The following is a 24,658-nucleotide window of genomic DNA, read 5'->3' as shown; positions in this document are numbered from 1 at the left end:
TCTCTGTTTCTCTCCCATCTATCATCTGGCTCTTGCTAGATCTGTCAGTATACTCAGCTGTCAACACACTGTGTCTGCCTGTCTATATTTCTATAATTAAGATAATTTGTCTTCCTATTTATGACTTATAGAAATAGGAAAACCTTACACAGTGATCATTACGAAGTAATTATAAGTCAAAACAACTAAAGTGATAAAACCCTGAGGTGTGTCATATCTTTTTGTATTTTTTGAGTATTACTCATTGTTTAAACTGTACCATAACATTTACTTTAGGGCTACAAATAGCTGATCATTCCTAAAATTTTGTTTAATTGTATTTACTGTGTTGATTCTACATGTGTATTATTTTTCTAGTAAACAGACAAAATATTAGAACACTTGAAGTAGAAAAAATTAATTGAGACAACTAAAGTATAACCCATATCCCCAAAAAGTTGATACATAGTTGGGATATATCAACAACATCAAGAAACGCTCATCTGAGATGAACATCCACAGAGTGGAAAAAGTATGCTGTGGTCTGATGATTCCACATGTCAGATTGTTTTTGGAAATCTTGGACGCCCTGTCCTCTGGGCTAAAGAGGAAAAGGAACATGTAGATTGTTACCAGTGCAAAGTTTAAAAACAAGCGTCTGTGATAGCATGGGTAACTTGCACATCTTTAAAGGCACCATGAATGCTGAAATGTACATACAGGGTTTGGAGCAACATAGGCTGCCATCCAGATTACGTCTTTTTAAGAGACGTCGCTGCCTTTTCCATCGAAACAACGCCAAGCCAAATTCTGCATGTTACAACAGCGTGGCTTTGTAGTAAAAGAGTGCAACTACTAGACTGACCTGCCCGCAGTCTGGACCTGGTTTTCATTGAACATGTATGGCACATTATAAAGCACAAAATTGGACAACTAAGACCCAGACTGTTGGGCAACTAAAGTCGTATAACAAGCAAGAATGGGAAATAATTTCAGTTTCAAATCCTCAACAATTAGTGTCCTCAGTTCCCAAGTGCTTTCTGAGTGTTGTGAAATGAGACAGTGATGTAACCCAGTGGTAAACATGCCCATGGCCCAACATTTTTGGAATGTGTTGCAAGTGTCATATTTGGATATCCCATGTTTATTTCTATCCAAGATCAGCTAAAAAAAAAAAAAAAGAAAAAAAGGAAAAAAAAAAAGCCTTACCCCTATTTGTTGATTTCCTTAAACATAGACATTCTCTTGGTTGGCTGCAAATCAGTGTCTTGGTTGGTAACTCTCTTTGTAATATTTACAATAATAACAGTTACACTCAATGACTCAATGTAACAATCATTTCTCTTGCTTCAGTGATGATATATTATTTATGTGGTCTGGAAATCTGTAGTTCATTTTTCTATTTAAATTGATGCATTGAATCAATCTCTTTCTCAATGGAGAAGATCCTGGAGTTTTTCTCTGATGCTTTGGCTCATTTCTTGAAACAGAAAAAAACTCTCTGAAAGATCCAGGTGCATTTGCCTAAATAGCCTATATGGTTCAGTACAACACCATAGCTCAACTGCAAAAGGTCATATCTCACCCACAACAGTTAAGTGATGCTTCAGAACGGAATCATTTTCTCATAGTGAAAAGTCAATGCCCCTAAAATGAAAAGTATCTTTTGCTTTGTAAACAATGCTGGTCAATGTCTTTAGATATTTTGTCAGTAAGAGAGTGGATGCTGGAAATATCCCTCACATCCACATTTCACTCTTGGCCCATTTCTTAATTGACACTGAATGGTTTCTCTACCAGATTTTATTTTATTTATTTTTTTTTTATGACTGGACCCTCTAGAATGCAGATTGACAATTCCCCCTCATTCCACTTCCATTAAACCCTCCTAATCCTAAAGTTACAGCTGCTTGCTCAGCATGTCATTTAATAACTATCTCCTTTTGTTTTTATCCCTGCCCCTCCTCTGTCTCTCTAATAATCTCTCTCTCTCTGTCCCTGCACAGACTCTTTGGACTGAAGGACATCATCGTACCAGGAAACTGCTCCTCACCCTATGACCTGAACCTCAATGACAATCATGATTGGCCTGTTTACGTCAACCCAGGAATACTCTTCCTCCTCTATATTACCATAGCAACCGTTCTCAAGACAGGATGTCATGCAACACCTAACCAGGTACCTGATGCTTCTTCTTTATTGGGCCCCACTGAAATATGTCCGTGGCTGAGAGTATCAGAAAGTCATTCAGAAGAAAAAGTTGTCACTGAATGTTTGGATTGCATGATGGGCAAAATGGCACAGATGTATGGCAACATGCTGTGAGATCTTCTCTTCTGGATGGTTGGCTTACTGTGTATCTGTGTGTTCAGCCACTTACGACTACCATCACTTGCTCATGTATTTGATCACAATTCCTGACTGGCATCAAAATTTTGTCAGTTGTCAACTATTTTGGCAAAATATGAGGCGCACCAATCTTCACTTTTTGTTGAAGCCTGCCCAAATCAGACAGAGGGCTTTTTGCAACATGCTGCATCTTTTTTAAATTGCTGACAGGCAACACTGACTCATTTTTCCTGGGCTCAACCGCTATTTTACTGAGGAGCAAACTCATAGATCTTTACAATCTGCATAAAAAAGGGCAGCCAGGGGGCAGTTGCAGACTGGACACAGTCATTGCTACCACAGAAGGCCCGCTAATGTCAATAGAAAAACTACCAATGACCTTAGGTGCTTTTCTGCTCTGAGCTGAAGTTTTTTTCAACTTGTGGATTTCAGGTAAAAATATACAGTGAACAGAGTGGAAAAATGTGAAACTCTCAACAGTGCACAAGCCATGAGCATAAGACTTCACTCTCAGTGGAAATAACTATAAAAAACTGTCATAAGCTGCTAAAACGCACTCTGAATGAGGGTCAATGGCTGCATCTGTTAAGACAGCCTTTTACATCTGAAAATGCTGGCTTTTTTTGCAAAATTTAAAAAATCTCCAAGTGAGGGTGAAAAGATGTACCATTTTTGTCTTGGTACACTAACTTAGATATAGTATTGGCTCTGGTATTGAAAAAATCAAACTATACTTTAAGGTTCACATGTGTAAGTCTACAGAACACGTTAGTGTTTTTCACATAATTAAAAATATTCCTGGTAATAAATGTTTTATGTTGTTTTTTTCCCTTACTTTTACCTATTTATGAGAGGAAGAGACTTGACAAACTTATCAAGAAGGCCAGCTCTGTCCTGGGGTGCCCCTTAGACTCAGTGCAGGTGGTGGGAGAAAGGAGGATGATGGCTAAGCTGTCATCCATGCTGGAGAACAACTCCCACCCCATGCATGACACCCTGACTGCACTGGAAAGCTCCTTCAGTGACAGACTGCTTCACCCCAAGTGTGTGAAGGAGCGTTACCGCAGGTCCTTCCTCCCTGCTGCAGTCAGACTGTACAACCAGCACTGCTCCCAGTAGACCACACACAACAATAACTGACTCCACTTGTACAGCTTAATACCACAAGTGCAATTTCACTTTCACTCATGCAACTGTAAACATTCTTTATTTAACTGTTGAGTTTCTCGGCGTTGTAAATACTGTATATATTGTTTGTTTATGTCGTCCTCTGTGCTTTATTTCCTTCATCTTTATCCTGCACATTCCTTGTTTTTGTACTTATTTATTAATATAGTTTATATAATCTGTCCCTTTGCTGCTGCAATGTTGGAAATTTCTCCATTGTGGGCGTAATAAAGGATTATCTTATCTTATCTTATCTTATCTTATCTTATCTTATCTTATCTTACACCCCTGATTTTCAGTGCAAATGTTTTCTGTTGGGCAGATACAGTGAGCTGTCAGTCCAAATGCAGCTACCTGCTGAGTCCAGTGGTGATGATTGGAACAGATGTGCATTTAATAGTAATGAATGATTAAAAAAAAGCTATGAAGATTCTGCAACCGATCAAAACTTTTACATAATGATTGTAGCATTCATTTCATCTTTAAAAACAGCTGTCAGTAAAGATGTGTTTCCTCTCACACACTGTATTTGGGTTCAGCAGGAGGAGGAGAAGAAGCAGCAAGAGAAAGGAGATGAGGAAGAGATGGTGGCGTTAAAGTCATTGAATCAACCAAAAGAGGACTATGAAGATGACACACAGGTTAATATTCATGTATTTCTGTTCTTCTGAATCAAACTGTGTTCACATAGTCACTATATAATCCAGATGTGTAAGTGTTATATGTGTGTGTGTGTGTGTGTGTGTGTTCTCCTGTTGTAGCTCATGCTGCTGTCTATGGGCACAGAGGGCAGCAGAGGAGGAACTGCAGCTGGAGAGACGGAGCCAGATCTGGGTATCAGTTCTCCATTTTTATCAAAAATAATCTTTGTTACCAAAACAGCATGTGTAACAACATTAAAACAGCAGGAAATATCTTCTGGATTTCAAAATAAATTTGACAATCCGGAGGAAGTCATTTGTGACATAGTAGTCAGAATGACAATGGTTACTATAAATGACCCATTCAGCTCAGACTCACCACTTAATTACATATATCAAAATATGAAAGCGTACATTTCATGTAATTTTACTTGCTCATGTTAATGCACAACAATCAGATTTAGATTGAAAACAACTATTATACACATCCCATGTCTAAAAAGGATCAGGAAGAAGATAAAAACAAATATAAACAAAAGAAATAATCAGTTACTGTAACTTAAGAAGAACTTAGAAAAATCTAGAGCCGTATACCATAAGTCACCCTTAACAATTGGATAGATTCTATACGGTGACTTCATATAGTCTAATTATTTTGTCTTTATACGTCCATTATAATTACCTATCATAGAAATAATGCCCAAAATTATGAAACCAAGAGCCAAACTGTAATAAACTGGTTCATTTCAACAGTCAAAATGACTTGTCAGATATGATGATGTAGGACCCATAACATCTCTTGATGATCTTCCTCGGTTGGTATGTTCTTAATGTTCTGCACACTGACGTGATTGTTGTGTTTGGCAGGTGTCAGTGGCCCCACTGGCCCCCGACAGAGCGAGAGCCCGTTCTTCCTGCTGGGGAAGGTGGTCATGCAGCAGAGCTATGTCTGTGCTCTCATCGCCATGATGGTAATTATCACAATAAACCATGAGTCTGTACATTTCAAAATGACACATTACCATAAAATACTGGCATGTTGGTCAAGCTCCAGCACTTGCACATTAGCTGCAAGAGGAAATTGTACTGTACTTTGCAAACTATGAAATATTTTCATTGCATAGTGGTGAAAAAAAATGTACATTATCAGAAAGACATTTTGTCCCTTTCTCAGCAATTTATTTTAGTTAATGGGAGAAGTATTATGCTAATAATTAAATTACAGCAAAATATTTGTTTCTCTAAGAAATCTACAATAGTTTCACATTCTTTTCTTGGTTAAATCTAAAATCTAAAGATGTCTGATCAAACAATTTCTTCAAACAATTCTATTGTTTATTTATAATGAAATCACAAAAAAAGATTTTACTAACTTGTGAAAATAATTTATTTTCATAAAAAATGAAGGTGACAGGATGCCTAGTCATGTTCATTTATATCTGTACAGCTGCATTTTTTTAATTAGGCAATGCAATCTGTTATATGGGTTTTGTTTTAGTCACAGTTTTAACAGTGAAAAAAAAAAACCCTGTAAAATACCATCATTACCAAAAGGCCTGCTGATTTCTTAAAGGGGCACTTAATGACCGAATGGGGGCAATTTCAGGAACACCTGAACATTTTTTAATATTATTATGAAAATAGAATATGAATGATAAAAATGACTTGTTCTGTCAAAAAATAAGTTGAAAACAAACATTTTTTTTTATTTTGTGTCTTTTAAACACTTATTACACTCAGTAAAGTTAGCAGTCAAAGAAAATGGTATAAAATGAGGAGACTTACTATTGTACTGTTACGTGTGTAAATATTTGGTTAATTTCTAATAAGACCATAGAATCAGATTATTTAGCAGAATCACTCACTCACTCGCTATTATATTTTTCATTTTCCAGGTTTGGAGCATCACGTACCACAGCTGGCTGACCTTTGTGCTGCTGCTGTGGGCGTGTCTCATCTGGATCCTGCGGGCCAGGTATCTGCAGAACAAATAAGGAATCTTTAAATGTCTTCAAATGTTTGACTTGATGCTTTTGAATGTGTTAATTGACTCCTGCTGAAACTGATTGTGTTGGGTCAGTGGTTGCTCTCGTTAAACTAAAGAGTGGATTTTGTAGAAAGTGAAAGTGATGTGTTTTTTAGGGTTTTGACCTGAGTTCAGTTGTATGTCTCTGCTTGCAGGCGGCACGCAGCCACACTGTGCTCTCCGTTCATCCTGCTGTACGGCCTGGCTCTGTGCTGCCTGCAGTACGTCTGGGCCATGGAGCTGCAGCCTGAACTGCCCACCACAGTGGGCACCATGAGCCTCAGACAGCTGGGACTGGACAGAGCCAAGTACCCCTGCCTCAGACTGGGAGCTATGGTAAGATGACACAACAGATACTTGGGTGACTCAATTATGAAGCTGTGACCTATCGTGAGACTCTGTATGATATTTTTCATCACCTGATTTTCCAAGTTCATCAACAGAAAACACTTCTAACACTTACACGGCTCAGCATCAGGTTTTATGTTGTTGTAGCTCATTTAAATCAGCTCAGCTGTGGCTGGATGGGTCATTTTATTGGATCGAGAAGTCTTTCCCAGTCCAGTGAACTGAGTTCCTAATCTCCATGTTTTGTTTTTTTTTTTGGGCGTTTTTCCATCTCTCCCTCTTTTTTTTTTGTCCCCCTCTTTCTCTACAGCTCCTGTTCACTTTAACCTTCTGGCTGTTGGTACGTCAGTCTGTGAAAGAAAACTTTAGCAGGAAAAGGAAAATGGCCACACCACTACAGGAAGTCACTACAGGAGGTCAGATATCTTTAACACAAACACACACACACATACACACACACACAGAGGTTGACATTTGCTATAGTGGCTTTTGTTATGTGGAAGTGCAGAGAGACATGTTGCCAAAGGGGGTGGGGCCCCATCCCAACAAGAGGACCGCTCCTGTCATGCGCCCTTTTTACACAGAGATTGCACTATAGGACTGCTATGAAGTCCTCTAATTAGGCCTCCTTTGGATTTTTACACAGAAGCAAATAATGTGTGATAAAGTGTGTGATTATAGCTAGCATGCTGGCATTACAGAATCAAAAGATGTGTGACAGGCATGACATCTCACACAACAGTGTCAGCGTCTAGTGCAACCTAACATATGCTTCTGCAGCGCTTTTTTTACAATAACTCGGCATAACATGTCAATAACAATCATTAACCTTCTCTGTGCCATTTCTAAGACACTTTTACTACAATGACAGTGTAATCAAACTACGCCTTTTCCATCATATCAAGAGTCACATCAAATGGACCAACATGATAAAGTAATATTTTAGTAGTTAATATTATTTGTAACATTGTGTTAAATGAATAATTTCCTCATTCAACTCAATGGAAAGCTTTTTATTTTTATACTGTATAGTGCAGCCATTTGATTAGATTAAATTGTATAACTGTTCAAATACAGCCCAGTCTAGGTTTCTATTAATTTGTAAGAGGTTAAGCACATTTGGAGCTTCTGATAGGCTTTACAGAGCATCACAAAGGGGCCACTTTACGCACACATGGACACACACACACACACACACACACACACACACACACACACACACACACACACACACAGACAAAACTACATACATGCATTGTAGCCATGCAAACGTGATTCTGTTGACAATAAATCTCACAGCCAGCTTTGTGTGTCCCTGTCGACAGTCCTTCTTACCATGTTCAGTATCCACCTGATGACTTTGTCTTTTACATCCTACCATCACTGTCTGACCCCTCTCCCTCTCCTCCTCCTCAGAAGAGGGAGCAGGTAATGAGTCGGTGCTGAAGGTTTTGGGAGGCATGGTGATGAGCTGTTACGCCAAGTACTGGATCTATGTGTGCGGAGGGATGTTTATCATGGTCTCCTTTGCTGGAAAACTTGTTGGATACAAAATCATCTACATGCTGCTGTTCCTGCTCTGCCTCTGTCTCTATCAGGTAGGAGCAGACCTTGGTCTGTGACCAAATGTTGAGTTGTGACAGTTTTGTTTTAAACACCCAGGCACCTCTTCAAACTGGTGTGACTTAATAAACGTATGTACATACATATGTATATTTAGAAATAGACATTAAAGCTCTGAAACCTGAGCAAAATGGCTTGATACCTTTCAAAAACATGGGAAGAAGGCAATGGGCAACAAAAGAAGAAATGACCCAACAATGATCAGTAAAGAGAACAAGAAAATTACCTGAAAATGTATAATAAAAAGAAAAAAGAAAGAAAAAAACACACAAGGGTATGACCTGGAAAAAGTTCTTTAAAATTTATTTAAAAAATCTGTAACATAATTTTGAATGTAAATTTATGAGAATTATATGTTTCATATTCCCTAGCTTTTTATTATTATTATTTTTTAAAAAATCTGTTACACTGAGTGACTTGTTCTTCTCTTCCAGGTGTATTACTCTCTGTGGAGGCGCCTATTGAAGATCTTCTGGTGGCTGGTTGTGGCCTACACGATGCTGGTGCTCATCTCCATCTACACTTACCAGTTTGAAGACTTCCCTGGATATTGGAGAAACTTTACTGGTTTCACAGAAGAACAGTACGTTCCTGTCTTTCGCTGTCCTGCTGATACATCTGCGTCTCACCTCCAGCTGTCCACTGCTTCTGCTGTCATTAATTTGTAGTATGAGATTCTTAAGTAAATAGAAATTTCTGTTATTTGACCCTTATGGCCCGCTATAACACATCACTCACAAAATGTGTGTTTCAAAATCATGGTTTAAAAAATATTTTACATTCAATATACTTTAAATATACAACATGCTAAGTAGATTATTATTATTTTATTATTACAGCCTGGCATAATTCAGTGATTTGTAGTAGAAGTTTTTTTTTTTTTTTTTTTTTGCAGTGTCAGATACTCACACTCATACTGCTCTGCACACAAAATGCACTTTTCAAAATCAGGCTATAAAAATAGTTACACATTAATATGATTTTTTTACTTTCATTGATTTTTTTTTTGAACCAACATCAGTGCTGATCATAAATATCAAATATTCATTAATTTTCACAATTTTAACCCTTTAAAAAAAACTTTTTTTTTACAATGCCACTATGTTTTTAGATTTTCAAAAGGCCACAAAAAATACATGACTGTTATTATACTACATGCAAAGTAGACTTTTTGTCATCATAGTCTGGGATATGTCAATGATTAACAGCAACATTGATTATGACAGAGCACCTCGTGGAAATAGCATGTAATTTCTTCATATGCCAAATATGGTAAAAATGACATCATCAGGTAGAAAATAGTCAAAATAACAAATTCCAAGGCAAAAGTCCAGAATAACACCCAGAAATAATACAATGCACGTTTTTATGTGTTGGTGGCTTTGGGATCAAAAATGCAAGTTTGAATGGGTTTCAGTGGAACATTTTTTGCACTTCAGTTCTTCATCAGTCTGAATGTAGCAATTTAGTTTCCACAGTGTATTTTAGACTCATTGTAGGAGCTGAACTGGAAATTCCAAGATTAAACAAATATACACAGTCTTGCCAAGATGTATGCCATATGATCAAAAAATGAAGAATGAAAAGTATGGAAAATATGCCAAACAGTCCCTAAGAGTTAAACGTTACAGCTCGCTAAAAGACAGTGTTAGATGCTCATGGCCTATATACCCCAAAATACATCACTACAAAGCAAATGAAGGTAATTTGTTTAGTTCTTATTCTTATTGTTTAGGAATAACAATAGTAGAGGTTTAAAACAGAACTAATGAAGGTGTCATGGTGCCCCTCTGTCGTCCTCTGTCATCTTCAGGCTGGCAGCGATCGGTCTGGAGACGTTTGCTCTGTCCGAACTCTTCAGCAGCATCCTGATCCCCGGCTTCTTCCTGCTGGCCTGTATTCTGCAGCTGCACTACTTCCACAAACCCTTCATGAGAATCACTGACCTGGAGCATGTGACACCCATACACAAGTAACACCACTTGCACACTCTTACTACTCATGTCCTATTGAAAAGAAGATGTTTCGTACTGCTGGCCAGTGTTGTTTTGAGGCACAATGAAAGTGAAGTGTGAGTGTTTTCATTGCATCCTCTGGCATGCGACCCTTTGTCTGTGTGAAGACAAATATTTGGGTGGGGTCTGTACAGAGATATGGAGCATAGAGGACTGTTGGACATCTGTATTATTAGTTCAGGAGAATTGGGAGGACAGCCACATTTTTTTTTAGAAATGTAAATATAGGCCAGCAGAAATCCAAACACACACCCCCTTTTATGATATCACTCTGCTGACCACTACAATTCACAAGCTACTGTTTCAGTTCAATTTTACATCATGTTTAGGGTTAACTCATCAATCCAAGTCGCATTTGATGTACACTATATGGACAAAAGTATTGAGCAACACCTCTTAATCACTGAATTCAGGTGTTTCATTCAGTCCCATTGCCACAGGGGTATAAATCTGGATGAATGGGCAAAAATTCCCACAGACACACTCCAAAAACTTGTAGAAAGCCTTCCCAGAAGAGTTGAAGTTGTTAAAACTGCAAAGAAGGGACCAACTCCATATTAATGCCTGTGGATATAGGATTGGATGTAATAAAAGCTCCTGTAGGTGGCCCAATACTTTTGTCCATATAGTGTATGTATGTATGTGTCCTGTCCTGTATGTCTATCTAACTGTCTGTGTCTATCTATAGTTAGTATATAGCTGTACACACACACACACACACACACACACACATATATATATATTGGATATATGATGTAATTAGAGAATGTTCCTGCAGGAAGAAGAGCATTGAGAGGACAGAGCAGACCGTCTCTGCTGATGAGGGAACCACCTTTGAAGAGGAAGACCTGGGGACCAACATCGATGAGGAGTCTGAGGATGAAGGTGAGAAAAAACAACAACAAAAGTAAAACTTTTTATTATAGTTTATATTAAAGACACATTTTCACAATAACATTGTTTATTGACGAACAAAGTAGTAATTATATTGTTCCCATATGTATGATTTCAAACTACCTACTGACAGCATTCTGAAACTGTGTATTCTGGAGAGTTTTATTTACTGTGTGTACATTCAGGGTGTCATCAGAATAGTCAGCAACTGTACTGTTTTCGTTTTATTGATGGTTTTGGGTTTCTCTGTGAGTACACTCATTTAAACTCACAAAACACAAGTTTCTTAAAATCTCATAAACTGATCTCTGTTTTTCTGTTTCTCCCGCCTCCCCTTCATCCTCTTCCTCTCTGTCCATCTATTGTCTCTCTTCCATGGCTCAGAGGAGCTGGTGCCCAGTAAGTGGGGTCTGGTGATGGACAGGTTACTGGTTCTGTCCAGAAGATTCTCAGACATTCTCACCAAAATCCAAGTGTTTCTCTGGAGGCTTCTGGAGCTCCACATCCTCAAGATGGTGGCCTTCTTCTCTGTGTGGGTTTCACTCCAAGAGGTAAAGATGAGGGGTGTGTGTGTGTGTGTGTACAGCAAATCAGACACCAATATGATCATGAAGCTCTCAAATGTGCTCATTTTGAGTGGGTGCCTTTGACCTAAATGTGTGTGTCTGCAGCCGTCCGTGATGAACCTGTTCCTGGTGGTGCTGTGGTCTCTGGCGATGCCGTACGGCCGCTTCAGGCCCATGGCGTCCTGTCTGTCCACAGTGTGGGTGTGTGCCATCATCGTGTGTAAGATGCTCTACCAGCTCAGTGTGGTCAACCCTGCTGAGTACTCCAGTAACTGTAGCTTGGTAAGACACACACTCACACACAATCTGCATCAATAATGTCTGTGACAACAGGCATGACGTAATATTTCATTTATAACAATATATTGTCTTAGAGGATGAAGGAACTACAAAGACATTAAAAACATTAAAGCCACTAACAGGTGAAGTGAATAATATTGATTATTTTGTTACAGAGAGAGAGGGAGCTAAGCCATCCTGTAATTTAGGCCTCTGTAGTATTTCTAACCATATTCTTGGGCTCTTATAGCTCCATATGAATGAAATGAAAGCCTTATCAATAGATTTGAAAAAAGATTTTGGAATTTGGTCAGTAAATATATATATATATATATATATATATATATACATACAGTGCCCTCCCAGCAGGACAATGCACTACGCCACACCACATAAACTGTTCAGGAATGGCCAGAGGAATGTGACAAAGAGCTCAAGGCATTGACCTGGCCTCCAAATTCCCCAGATCCCAATCTGATGGAACATCCATGGGACGTAGACCAGATGTTCTGTGTCCGTGCCTTGACAGACCAGAACCAAGTCCGATCCAAGGTTAGGATCTGATCTGTTGAGGCATGGACACTGGACCTCCTGGCGTGTCCTGTAGTGTCTGGCACCAGGGCATTGGTGGTGGATCTGGTTCTGGTTCTGTGGGTTGTGAGGTGGGGAAGCTGGAATGTCCCACAGACACCTGATGATTCATTACCAATAATACAAAGTTAGCTTCAGTTTAAGTAAACAATAGTACTGTAAAATCTCTGTGAGTGCACAACTTAGTTGTTGATGGCAAGTGCAGGAAAATAGTGCATCCTCAGAGTGCCATCAGGCCAATGAGACTGATTTTAAAGTGAAATTGTGGAATAGGCTAAAGCACTTCATTCAATTATGCCACCTACTGGTGCAAGATTGCAATAGCCTGTACACAATTTTTATTACTTTAATATAAAGACATTTTTTTAGTTATTTGTCAAGTCATTACATTATTGGGTTTTGCTTTATTTGTGATCTGGTTAAGTGCAAACATTATGACATTTTCAGGAAATTATTAAATTCTTAGGTAAATTTTGACCTTTGCTGCAGCAATGTTTTGCGACTCTGCATGTTGCAACATCTTTGTTGCTAAGCGTAAGAAAATGCAAGTGTGTGTGAGAGAGAGAGAGAGAGAGAGAGGAAAAAAAAAAAAGAGAGAGAGAGAGAGAGAGAGAGAGAGAGAGAGAGAGAGTAATTTTAAGGAAAAAAGTCATATCTGAAACCCAGAGCTCTCAGCATCAGATCCAAGGAATGTTTGTGTCATTGATATCACTCATCACTCAATCATAAGCTATCTATAAGTCTCACACAGTCATATTATACCATCACAAGGATGTGTTTAACACACTGTTTCTACTGTTTGTCCAAGCTGACAGCTCTGCACCAGATATGATAAAATAAAGAACAGAACTGAGGCAGCGGTGCTTTTTCAGTATCCTGACTATTGTTCACCTCTTTCGCTGTTTTTCCCTCCATGAGCAGGGACGGCCGGCGTTGTAGAGTAACACGACTTGAAAGGATGGTGATGTGATCCTGTAGAAGCTGGAGTGATACTTTTTGTGATTGTCCAACTTCTGAATTAGTTCCTGTCTTCTTTTGATCACAGCCACTAACAAATGCAACCAACCTGCTGCCAGAGGAGATGATGAACTCCTCTCTGTATAAGAACCCAGTGGATCCAGCCAAATGGTTTGGCATCAGGAAAGATGCCACTGTACTGGGATACAGCAAGGTAGAGTCAATATACAGCATTTTCCCTCAGCGAATGGTGTGACTCCAATCGGAATATAAGGTTTATGATGATTTGGAAATTAAAGTGCTTCATAAAGACAATGTACTGTTTGTGTAATGTAAAGAAAAAAAGGCCTTTCTGGGTATTTCTTAAGATTATTTTGTGGCTTTTTTTGGCTTTATTAGACATGCAGCTAAAGGGCCCAGGTTGGAATCAAATCCCAGGCTGCTGCTATTTTCTTTGTCTTTTAACGCTTTAAAACCTGGGTCAACATCACCTTACTGTGCTGTGTTTAGATGCCTTCCAGAAGAATTGAAATCTATGGACCCTGCGTATAATGATGTGACTTCTTTTGAAAACATGAGAAAAGCAATTTGAAAACTGAAAAAAACTGAAAAAAAAACTAAAAGGTGACAAGAAAATGACTTGAAAATTAGCTGTGGGGAAATTATTAGATATTATAAAAAAGAAGAAGAAAAAATAAAAAAATGTCCGGAAAACTATATTTTAATTCTTATAATTATATATTTGAAATCATGTTACAGAAAGATTCTTGTTTTATTTTATCTTTTCCCGAGTTAATTTTCATATTTCTTTTTGTTTTGTACTTTTCTTTTTGTGCTTATTTTCAGGTAATGTTTGTAACTAATTTATTGCTAATTTTTGAGGCCATTTCTTTCTAAGTTGCTCATTGCCTTCTTCCCAAATCAAGCCAATTTGCTCAGGTTTCAAAGGGTAATACCTGGGGTGCAGGATGTGTATTTTCTATATATGTAGCAGTGAACTGTAGTGTTTGTAGTAATTATTACTAGAGCAAAGGAGAGAGTCTGGTGATGCAGTATAAAGAGCATGAAGGCCTGTTTACATATGGATGTGTCCAACAAGCACCGGACTTTCATCCAGGAGACCAGTGTTTGTGTCCTGTTTGAAACCAAAAGTCACTTAAAAGTTATTCTGACAAAAACGTGTGACTTGTCACATCAGTCATGTGAGTCATTTCACAACAGTACAGATGAGTCAGAATTTGCACAGTTAAAAAAGAACTGTGCAAATTCTGACTCATCTGTACTGTTTTTGGAGAGAGCTGATGCCGTTTTTGAGCTGTTTTTAAATTTTAAAATGTGAAATAAATGTCATTTTTCAATGCTGTGAGCTGCACAAATGAAATTGAACTCATCTCCACTGCCTTGGTAGAGAGGCAGAAACATGTTTTATTTTTCTAAAACCTTGGTAAATAAAACCAAAAGTAGATGCTGCTACACATAAATGAGAAAATATTTTGTTCTGTATTCTAGGTGTATCAACCCTTCTAAAAACTGAAAAAAAACTCTGAACCACAATTAAGTTCAGCAGTGCCACAGACACAGTCAAGTTAGTACTCTTGAAATAATGAGGTTACGCATCCAGCTCTTAAGTTTTCTTTGCCTTGTTTCGTTGCTGTCTGCTGATCCAGTAAAGGTCTAATAAATTGAACTTATAATTGAATTAGTGTCCTGAATGTTTTTTTTTGTTGTTGTTTTTTTGCAGGACCATTTAATGGTGCTGATGCTGTTGGTGTTTGAGGCAACAGTGTATCGTCACCAGCTCACCACTACCGTCAGCTGCAGCGGTCTCCCCCCACCATCCCTGCTCTGTTTCCCGCCGCCACCAGGGACACTCTGGACCAGGGCCTCCTCCCCTGCTTCAAGTACCTGCTCAACTACACCTTCTACAAGTTTGGATTAGAGGTAACAGAGAGATATCACTTCATCACGCAGCAGGAAGTTAAAAAGGAAAATCTTGTAACTGCAGGAACTGCGATACTATGGGAGCAAATATTGCAATATGAAAAAAGTTTTCTATCGCAATCTTTTACATGTAATTCAAAAGAAGATAACTCAAAATGCATAGGCTGATGAATAGAGAAATTTCATGTTGAGACAGGTAGGAACAAAATAAAGGAAAAAAAACATTCATGTTATGTAATCAATTTCTCCCATCTTTCTTCAAATATATGTATGTGGTTTCTCACATTTCATATATTTCATTCATAAGATTTTTTTTTTCCATTTATGATCTTTTACATTATAATTTTATGACCAATTTCTTGTTATTTGTGTAATTATTGCTACCCTTATCATTAAAAAAAAAAAATCTTCCTTTTCACTTTCTTCAGGTATTTTTCTGAGAAGTAAACACTGGAGTTTTCACAAATAATTTAGATTTTACGTTTGTTTAAAACTCCAAACTGATCTTCTGTTGAAAAGATCTGCTTCCTGATGACGGTGAATGTGATTGGCCAGCGGATGAACTTCTTGGTGATCATCCATGGCTGCTGGTTGGTGGCCATCTCTTGGTGAGGCGGCGGCGAGCAGCTATAGCCAGGATCTGGCCCAAATATTGTCTCTTCCTGTCCATCTTCATGATCTACCAGTATCTCCTGTGTGTGGGCATACCACCCGCTCTCTGCAGAGGTGAGTCCTGATGTGCAGTGACGTTAACCCATGGTGTTAAACACCAGTATTTTTTAGCTGTTTTCAGACACCTCTAACAATCATTTAAACCTCTGAAACCTGAGATAGTTAGATTTCTTTCAAAAATACAGGGAAGAACATAATGACCCAAGAAATCTCCTACAAATGTCATGCACAATTAGTAAAAAATGACAAGTAAATTATCTTAAAATTCGAAATCCATTTTCAGTAGTTCCTAATAATAATAATAATAATAATAATAACATCATAATAATATTATTATTAATATAATAATAATAATAATGTTTCTTGCATGTCCCTTTTGTAGATACAAATGTTTTTAAGCTCCCCACACCCACAATCTCCCAACATACACCCTCATAAACTGCCACAAGCACACCCACTTCATTTGCTTGGACTTCTACAGAAAATACATTTAAAATATTTTATGAAATTAATACAAAGCTGAAACTTGAGTAATTATACTGAGTAAAAAGAAAGAGCAAAAAATGAATTTCACTGTGATGGCATTAATAATACCACAGCGTGTATTTTTTATGCCCCTTGTGGCATCAGATAGAACTCTGCTGAAGGTGAACTACTGTAGAATTGTAGAGAAACTGTGAAATAGAGTAAATACCTCTCTGTCTCTCCTGTATCGTCCTGTATCATCCTGTAGACTATCCGTGGAGGTGGAACACTCCAGTGTTGATGAACTCAGCTCTCATTAAGTGGATCTACCTGCCCGACTTCTACACTGTGCCCAACTCCAAAAACCTTATAGGTCAGTTTGTGTGTGTGTGTGTGTGTGTGTGTGTGTGTGTGTGTGTGTGTGTGTGTGTGTGTGTGTGTGTGCGCACATGCGTGTGGTTGTATATTTTGTGTGTGTGTGTGTTTGTGAATGAGGATGATGATGCTGCTGGTGCTGCTGCTGCTGATGATGATAATGATGCTGATGATAATGATGTTGATAATGATGATGCTGATGATGCTGATGATGATGATGATGATGTTGATGAAGATAATGATGATGTTGATGATGATGATGATGTTGATGATTATAATGATGATGATGATGATGATGATGATGATGCTGTTGCTGCTGCTGCTGATGATGTTGTTGATAATGATGATGATGATGATGATGATGATGATGGTGATGATGATGCTGATAATGTTGATGATGATGATGCTGCTGCTGCTAATAATGATGAGGATGAGGATGATGTTGATGCTGCTGCTGCTGCTGATGATGATGATAATGATGTTGATGATGATGATGCTGCTGCTGCTGATGATGATGATGATGACAGTGATGATGATGACAGTGATGATGATGATGACGTATGGTGTTGTTGTCTGTGTTCACAGCTGACTTCGTGCTGCTGATGTGTGCGTCCCAGCAGTGGAAGGTGTTTGAGTGTGAGCACACAGAGGAGTGGATGGTTCTGGCCGGAGAGAACAAGGACGACCCTGAACCCATGGATGGTCGCCTGTTTAACCCTGCACCCAACTTCATCAACTGCAGGTACATACAGCACATGTCCATCTGTCTGTCCTGCCTTCAGTCTGTCTGTCCTACCATCAGTTTGTCTGTCTGTCCTACCATCAGTTTGTCAGTCTGTCCTGCCATCAGTCTGTCTGTCCTACCATCAGTCTGTCAGTCTGTCCTACCATCAGTCTGGCTGTCTGATTTATCAGCTCCACATTTGAACGTCCTGTTTCCCTGCTGTCTTCATTTATTGAGCTTAAGTTTCTCTGCTTCAGAGAGACACATCAGTTGACTCTTATCAGGGTTCAAAGGGGAAAAAAATTAGGATCCTAAGACAGATTTACAAAATGTATGATATTGGGACCTGAAGTGTCTCTTTTCCTGTCCTCCTGCAGGAGTTACCTGGACATGGCTAAAGTTTTGGTGTTTCGTCACCTCTTCTGGTTCGTGCTGTCGGTGGTCTTCATCACCGGGGCCACAAGGATCTCAGTGTTTGGACTGGGCTACCTGCTGCTGGCCTGCTTTTTTTTCCTGTTGTTTGGGACGCGGCTGTTGGTCAAATCCTCCAGGACCCGCCTCATCCTCTGGGACTGTCTCATCATGTACAATGTGGCAGTTATCATATCTAAAAATATGCTATCAGTAAGTGTAAAGCTCATCATTTGGTGTTGTTTACAGCGTTTGGGGGTTTCTGTCTTCCTCTGACTTATTGTCTTGGTAATCAGTAAAATATGTTCCTAAAATAATAAGAAAATATGGTGCCAGCTACAGGAAACGACATCAGGTATCATCATGTGCTCTGACAAATTAGATATTGGCAGGTGATGAAATTTAGATGCCTTTTTAACTGTGGAGGCACACTGACAAAAATGATTGCACTGGTCTGTGCAGTAGTGATTATTTGAGCCATGAGTACTTTTATTATTTCTGTTGTTTGTGTGGTAACTTCAACCTGAAAGTACTGCAGTACCATTACATTAATGTGGAGAGACTTATGGTTATGGAGTCTGAAGAGAAATCTACTCACGTGCATGCACCTGAAAAAACACTGACCTGACCTGACAAACACTGACTTATGTATTTCTGTGTGTGTGTGTGTGTGTGTGTGTGTTTCAGATCCTGGCGTGTGTGTTTGTGTTTGAGATGCAGAAGGGTTTCTGTTGGGTGATTCAACTCTTCAGCCTGGTTTGCACGGTCAAAGGATACATGACCGTAAGTTAATAATAATAATAATAATAATAATAATAATAATACACCACAGCAATGGCCATATACACATTAGGAATAGCACCTATATACTGTATTTAACTCTTTGAAACCTAAGCAAAGGGTTTCATCCATTTCAAAAGCTGGAAGGAAAGCAATGAGCAACAAAAATTAGCAGGAAATTAGTAAAGAAGTTAAAGAAAATGACCTGAACTTAGCAAAAAAATCCCAAACAAATAAAAACAAAACTAAAACAAATACAAAAGAGAGCTCCTGGACCTGGGTTTTTTTTCTTTTTTTACCTAGACATTTTTCCCTAGCTTTCTTTTCTGTTTTTTTTCTTTGACATTTTCCTAGCTTTGGATTTTTCCCCCCCGAATCTACAAAATTTTGCAGTTCAATACATTTTTTTTTCACAAGATGGTCATTGCCTTTTCCCCATCTTTGTGAAGAAGAAATCTAACAAATTTGGTCAGGTTTCAAAGGGTTAAATACTTCAATTTACATCAATTGTATGTATGCAGAAAAAAAAGAAAAAAAAAACAGATGGCAATCCACATTTTAAAGTGTTAAACAACAGTGTTGTTTTATTACATTGTGTGTCATATTGTATATTTTTGGATGTTTGTTTTTTGAAGGACAAGCCATTCTGTATTATACAGTGCAAGAACTTACAAAGAAAATTAATATTAGATTATTATTACTCAATATTTGGTGGATGGTTTAAATTTGTAACTATAAATGCGCATTCAAGTGCTGATAGTCAGCAGAAGGTCGCACCTGACAGAAGCAGTAACAGTTTGTGTTCTGCAGAAAGCTTTTTATCTTGGTCTGTGTCACTGTGTGTTTCCTTTTTATCCTGACAGCGAAAGCAGTGAGTGACAAAACGTGCAGCCTCCCTGTAGAGGAGGCCGGGATCATCTGGGACGGTATCTGTTTCCTCTTCCTGCTGCTGCAGAGGAGGGTCTTTCTCAGTTACTACTTCCTGCATGTGATTGCCGAGCTGCAGGCTTCTGCCAAACAGGCCTCCAGGTAAGACACAACGAACGTGAACAAAGAGATCTTCATTACAAATATCAGTACAAAATTCATGTTTGCATAAGTGCATATTCACACTCGCATTAGATCTTCTTTGATTTAATCTTAACATTTCAAGAACAGGTACTGGTTGTGTTGATAGATCCCAAATGTATAGACTCATATAATTAACCGTTAGGGCCTGCTTTAATGTTACACACGCTCTGCACACAAAATACTTTTTGCAAAATCAAGCTATGAAAAAATATGAAACATTAGTGTTATGTTTTACTTAAATTTAGTTAATTTTTTAACAAACATCAGTACTAATCATAATTAGTTTTCAGAATTTAAACATCATGCCTTTAAATTCCAGGTTTCTGTCATGATGCCACTGTTGCCATGTTTTTAGAAGAATAAAAAACAAACACAAAAATATGCTTTTTTCAATGTACTTCATGCTAAGTAGACTTTTTTTTCATCATCACAGCCTGGGACATATTAGTGATTAGCAGGAACACTTATTTTTATACAGTATTATTTCTGTGCAGTGTCAAATACTCACATATTTATATACTCACCACTCTGCACACAAAAATGCACTTTTCAAAATTAGGCTAAAAAAATATCATTCATGAATATTATTTTCTACTTTAATGGAGTTAATACATATCAAATATTCATTAATCTTGAAATCTAAAAATTTTAACCCTTTAAATGTTAGGTTTTATCATGATGCCACTATGATTTTAGATTCCCCCCCCCTATTTTGGCTCCTTAGACAGTTGCATTGACAGCTGTTTCTTCCTTCCAGGGGGTTTGAGCTCTTCAGAGCCAGTATCGTGAAGAACATCAAGTTCCACCAACAAGCTGAGAAGAAATCACTGTCACAGCTCAAGAGATCGTAAGTGTTCACAGTATGATATTTGTTTTTGGGAGTAGTTTTGTAAAACTGCATCAGAGAACTAAATAGAAAGGGAAAGCTTGGTGAATTCATAAAAATGCAGTGTTGAACCTCTAGTGGTTCAGTGCAAGGTGATAGCAGGAGAAGGTGCTCAGGATGGAAAGGTTTGTCTGTGGGTCTGTGGGTCCATCCACCTCCTTGCCTTATTTTTTTTGGTTTTTGTACCAACATTTAGGATTCATTACGATGAATCCTCCAGAGCATCATGATGATGATTGCAAGGATTGCAACTACTATTGGATGTTTTGCCATGAAATTTAAAACAAAAGTTTTCACTTATCCAGTGAAATATCTACTTGATTAGACAAAAGTTCACACAGATATTCATGACTCAGATTGTGGATCCTTTTTTTTTTTTTTCACAAATTGCAGATCTTGTTTGAAGTTAACCTTTAGACATTATCTCATTGTGACGCCTAACTTTATACCTGCCTCGCTACATAACAAATACTACTTAAATTTATGAATTTCATGTTACACATGACCTAAATATACCATGGTAAACACCAGATAAATTATTATGTAATTTAAATTACATTAGCCCATTGAAAATATTATACATTAACTCCAAAAGAGTTCAAGTTCTTCTCTACTGTCTCCCCGTGTTTACTGCCCTTTTTTTGTGTTTTAATCTATTTAATTGTATTTAAAGATTTAAACAGTGCAAATACACAATCCATGCCTATTATCATGTAAGAATAAAAGACACATGACATACAATGCCCTAACTTTTTCCTGCCCTGTTGTCTTCTTTCAGGATGCAGAGAATTCGCTCCAAGCAGCAGAAATACAGAGAAGGACACAAATCAAGTGAAGATCCTGATGAGAGTCAGACTGCAGGTAGGACTCACTCCTTTACTGGCTGTGCTGTTAGAGAACTAAATGGTCAGCAAACACTTCTCTGGGCCTGCTGGAATGTCTGTCAAAAGTTTCATTTCTATTTGCTATATTAATAATTTGTATAATAAAAAATATACTTGGCGCCTGTGAACTGATACAGTATTGCCACGTGAAATATTCTGATACTATGTTGTATTGATGTTTTCCCCTACCCCAGCACCTTGTAACTTCGTCTTCGAAAGGTGCTGTATAGACAAAGTTATGTTATCATGTAAGGAGGAAATAGAAAATTATTATAGAAAGAAGCAGACAAAAAAAGTTAAATTTACAGACAATGAAAATCATAAAGCAAAAGAAATGGTCAAACACATGATGAGTTGGTTTACATTATAGGGTTGACCGATATTGGTTATTCGTAGAACTAATACTGATATAGATTATTAGTAGTTAATGAGACCGATAAGCAATATTTGGCACAGATATGCATTTGCAATAAAAATGAAAAGTAAGTCACTGAATTTTAATTAACTAGCTTCCTTTTTATTTTTGACCTATGCTCTAATTAACTAAACATATATGCATGAACCCACATACCCCAAATCAAATATCTACAAATTGTCATTATTATTTACAGAAAATAAAGAGGAAGATAAAGTAGGATAAAATAAATATTAAGTAACCAAATAAATAAACAGTGGCGCCAGTAAACAACTTGTGACTGTGAAACCTCCTCTTCATACCTGCACCTCGTGAAAATCATGTTTTTATACATTATTTTAAACTGGCTAATGTTTGGACATTTTTTTTAGATCCACATTAAAAGTGTTTCATAGTTGAACTCCACAGATTACTTACAATATGCCATATAAACTGCTGGAACAATGATGTTTCCATAAAACTGAACCATTTAATTTCAATGATCACATGGCCTTCACTCCAGTGTCACCCTCAGGTTATATTTCTGTTTCTAAAAATTAACAGAACCATCAGGTTTATCAAATGTAGCATTTCCTCCAATCTAAACCTCCTTTTTCCCTTCCAGAGAGCCAGAAAGACAAGAAAAGCTCCAAGAAGAAAAAGTGGTACCAGCCGTGGTTGGATCATGCTACAGGTAAGATAAGCAGGATGCCGATAGCTGAAACAGATACTGTTGAACTGAAGCAGTCTTTCTGAACTAACTTTACATTGTCTCCATATATTGAGGTAGAAGATATTGTAATGTGTTTCTTGTCCTCACAGTGCTCCACTCAGGAGAGTACTACCTGTTTGAATCAGACAGTGAGGATGAAGAGGAGTCTGAAGAACAGAAGCCTCAGAAACAAACTGCCAGTCAGGTCAGACACAACAATGGACTTACATCTAATACCAGTACATCCATGGACCATCCCTATGAGAGACAGTCTTTTATTGATATTTTGGTCATCAGACATGCCAAGTTACAGTTTACCAAGTCATTGCTGTGTTTACAGCAGCGTCTTAGGTAGCAAATGCAAAGGTTTTGTAGTGACCTTCTGGCTGTTTTTCCAGCAGGGATAGTGCCACGAAAAGTAGTTGTTTTCTACAAGACTTCCCTGTGTTTCCTAATAGGATAGAGGGGAAAAAAAGGCTTTCTTTATACTGAGACATTGCCACGTTTCCTGCCAGAAGAGTGGCACAAAAAGAGGCTATTTTACCTCCACGCCAGCAAAAGTAATGTCTGGAAGCATTATGCTTCTCTTTGTCAGTCCATCCGTTCTTCCCATGCTTGTGTAAGCGATATCTTAAGAGTGCCTTTAGGTAATTTCTTATTTTTAGCACAGACGTCTAATCAGACTCAAGAATGAACTAATTGGAAATTGGTGGCCGGAGGTCAAAGGTCACCTTCACTGTGACCTCACAAAACATGTATATGGCCATAATTCAAGAGTTCATACAGCAATTCTTAGAAAATTTCACATAAATGTCTATTTGGATAAAATGATAAAGTGATGAAATTTTATATTCAAAAGGTCAAAGATCTCTTCCCAGTTATGTAATAATAATCTGAAAAACCACTTTTCTGGCCATTATTGTACATCATAACTAAGGAACAAAAGCTGTACATTCACTACTTCTTAGCAGAAGGTCTCTCCTCTCTCCCCCTTTGTGCCACTGCCTGAGTGTCTGCATCTACCTGTACCAGCAAACAGCAAAATCTGGGGACATTTTGGTCCCCAGATTTTGCTGTACACTGCACAGAAGAAAAAAAGACTGTTGGACATGAAATAATGTCACCGATGACTTGAATCTCTGACTTTCAAGGGATAGTCCTACTAATTTTCATATTTTTTTGAGTTGTATTTGTTTTTCCCCTCAGTTGGCATACCAGGCGTGGGTGACCAGTGTGAAAGCAGCTTTGAGAGAACGTCAGAGACACCAGAGACAGTTGAAGAGGATTGAGAAGAAAGAGAAAGAGAAAGAGAAAGAGAAAGAGAAAGAGAAAGAGAAAGAGAGAGAACAAAGAGTGGATTCACAACAGGAGGCTTTTTCTGTGATAGGTGAGTCATTCTTATGTCCTTTTTTACTATCAGGGATGCTGGAGCAGGTGCTAAGACAGTAACAGAGCAGCAGTCGCTTCATTCTCTGAGTTTGATAAAAATTGTCACTAGGTTTGAATTCCACCAACATGTTTCCTGACAAATTAGAAGAGGCAAGACCTTGGACCATGTTCACACCAATATGGCTGAAAATTCTGCTGTCAGCAAAGGCACAGTCATCCTTGAACTTAAGTTTACATCACGGTACCCACCCAATTCAGCCGACCTGAGGGACCTGGAGGTAGAATAAGGGATTAGGAGGTCTGCGATATAGAAGAGGGGCAGCCCATTGAGGGCTTTATAGACAAACAGCAGAACCTTAAATTCAATTCTGCCTCGGACCAGAAAGCACTGCAGAGGGTGGTGAAATCTGCCCAACACTTCACCAGGACTCCCCAACGCTGAGGCTGTCAAACTCAAGCGATCAGAGTGCAGTGTCGTTGGGGACACCTCTAATCCCAGCCACAAAGTTTTTGCCCCTC

General features: G+C 38.2%; 1 protein-coding gene across 1 annotated transcript in view; it reads left to right on the top strand.

The window, feature by feature from the left end:
• The window catches only part of piezo1 (piezo-type mechanosensitive ion channel component 1), a 101,449-nt gene that overhangs the window by 57,728 nt on the left and 19,063 nt on the right, over positions 1 to 24,658 (top strand). The window contains 28 exon segments of the mRNA XM_042501901.1: positions 1,986 to 2,157; positions 4,038 to 4,136; positions 4,257 to 4,329; positions 5,004 to 5,107; positions 6,032 to 6,111; positions 6,318 to 6,498; positions 6,821 to 6,926; positions 7,927 to 8,108; positions 8,568 to 8,716; positions 9,947 to 10,105; positions 10,927 to 11,033; positions 11,427 to 11,593; positions 11,714 to 11,890; positions 13,524 to 13,649; positions 15,177 to 15,231; positions 15,234 to 15,376; positions 15,896 to 15,979; positions 15,982 to 16,102; positions 16,782 to 16,886; positions 17,474 to 17,630; positions 17,990 to 18,236; positions 18,711 to 18,810; positions 19,667 to 19,832; positions 20,632 to 20,721; positions 21,539 to 21,621; positions 22,664 to 22,732; positions 22,861 to 22,955; positions 23,957 to 24,137. Coding sequence (XP_042357835.1) covers positions 1,986 to 2,157; positions 4,038 to 4,136; positions 4,257 to 4,329; positions 5,004 to 5,107; positions 6,032 to 6,111; positions 6,318 to 6,498; positions 6,821 to 6,926; positions 7,927 to 8,108; positions 8,568 to 8,716; positions 9,947 to 10,105; positions 10,927 to 11,033; positions 11,427 to 11,593; positions 11,714 to 11,890; positions 13,524 to 13,649; positions 15,177 to 15,231; positions 15,234 to 15,376; positions 15,896 to 15,979; positions 15,982 to 16,102; positions 16,782 to 16,886; positions 17,474 to 17,630; positions 17,990 to 18,236; positions 18,711 to 18,810; positions 19,667 to 19,832; positions 20,632 to 20,721; positions 21,539 to 21,621; positions 22,664 to 22,732; positions 22,861 to 22,955; positions 23,957 to 24,137 — 3,578 coding nt within the window.

This window comes from Plectropomus leopardus, chromosome 15 (assembly GCF_008729295.1).
Source record: "Plectropomus leopardus isolate mb chromosome 15, YSFRI_Pleo_2.0, whole genome shotgun sequence".
In the NCBI taxonomy this organism is placed as follows: Eukaryota; Metazoa; Chordata; class Actinopteri; order Perciformes; family Serranidae; genus Plectropomus; species Plectropomus leopardus.
Note: the sequence above shows the minus strand (reverse complement) of the source record. Positions and strands in the feature narration are given on the sequence as shown.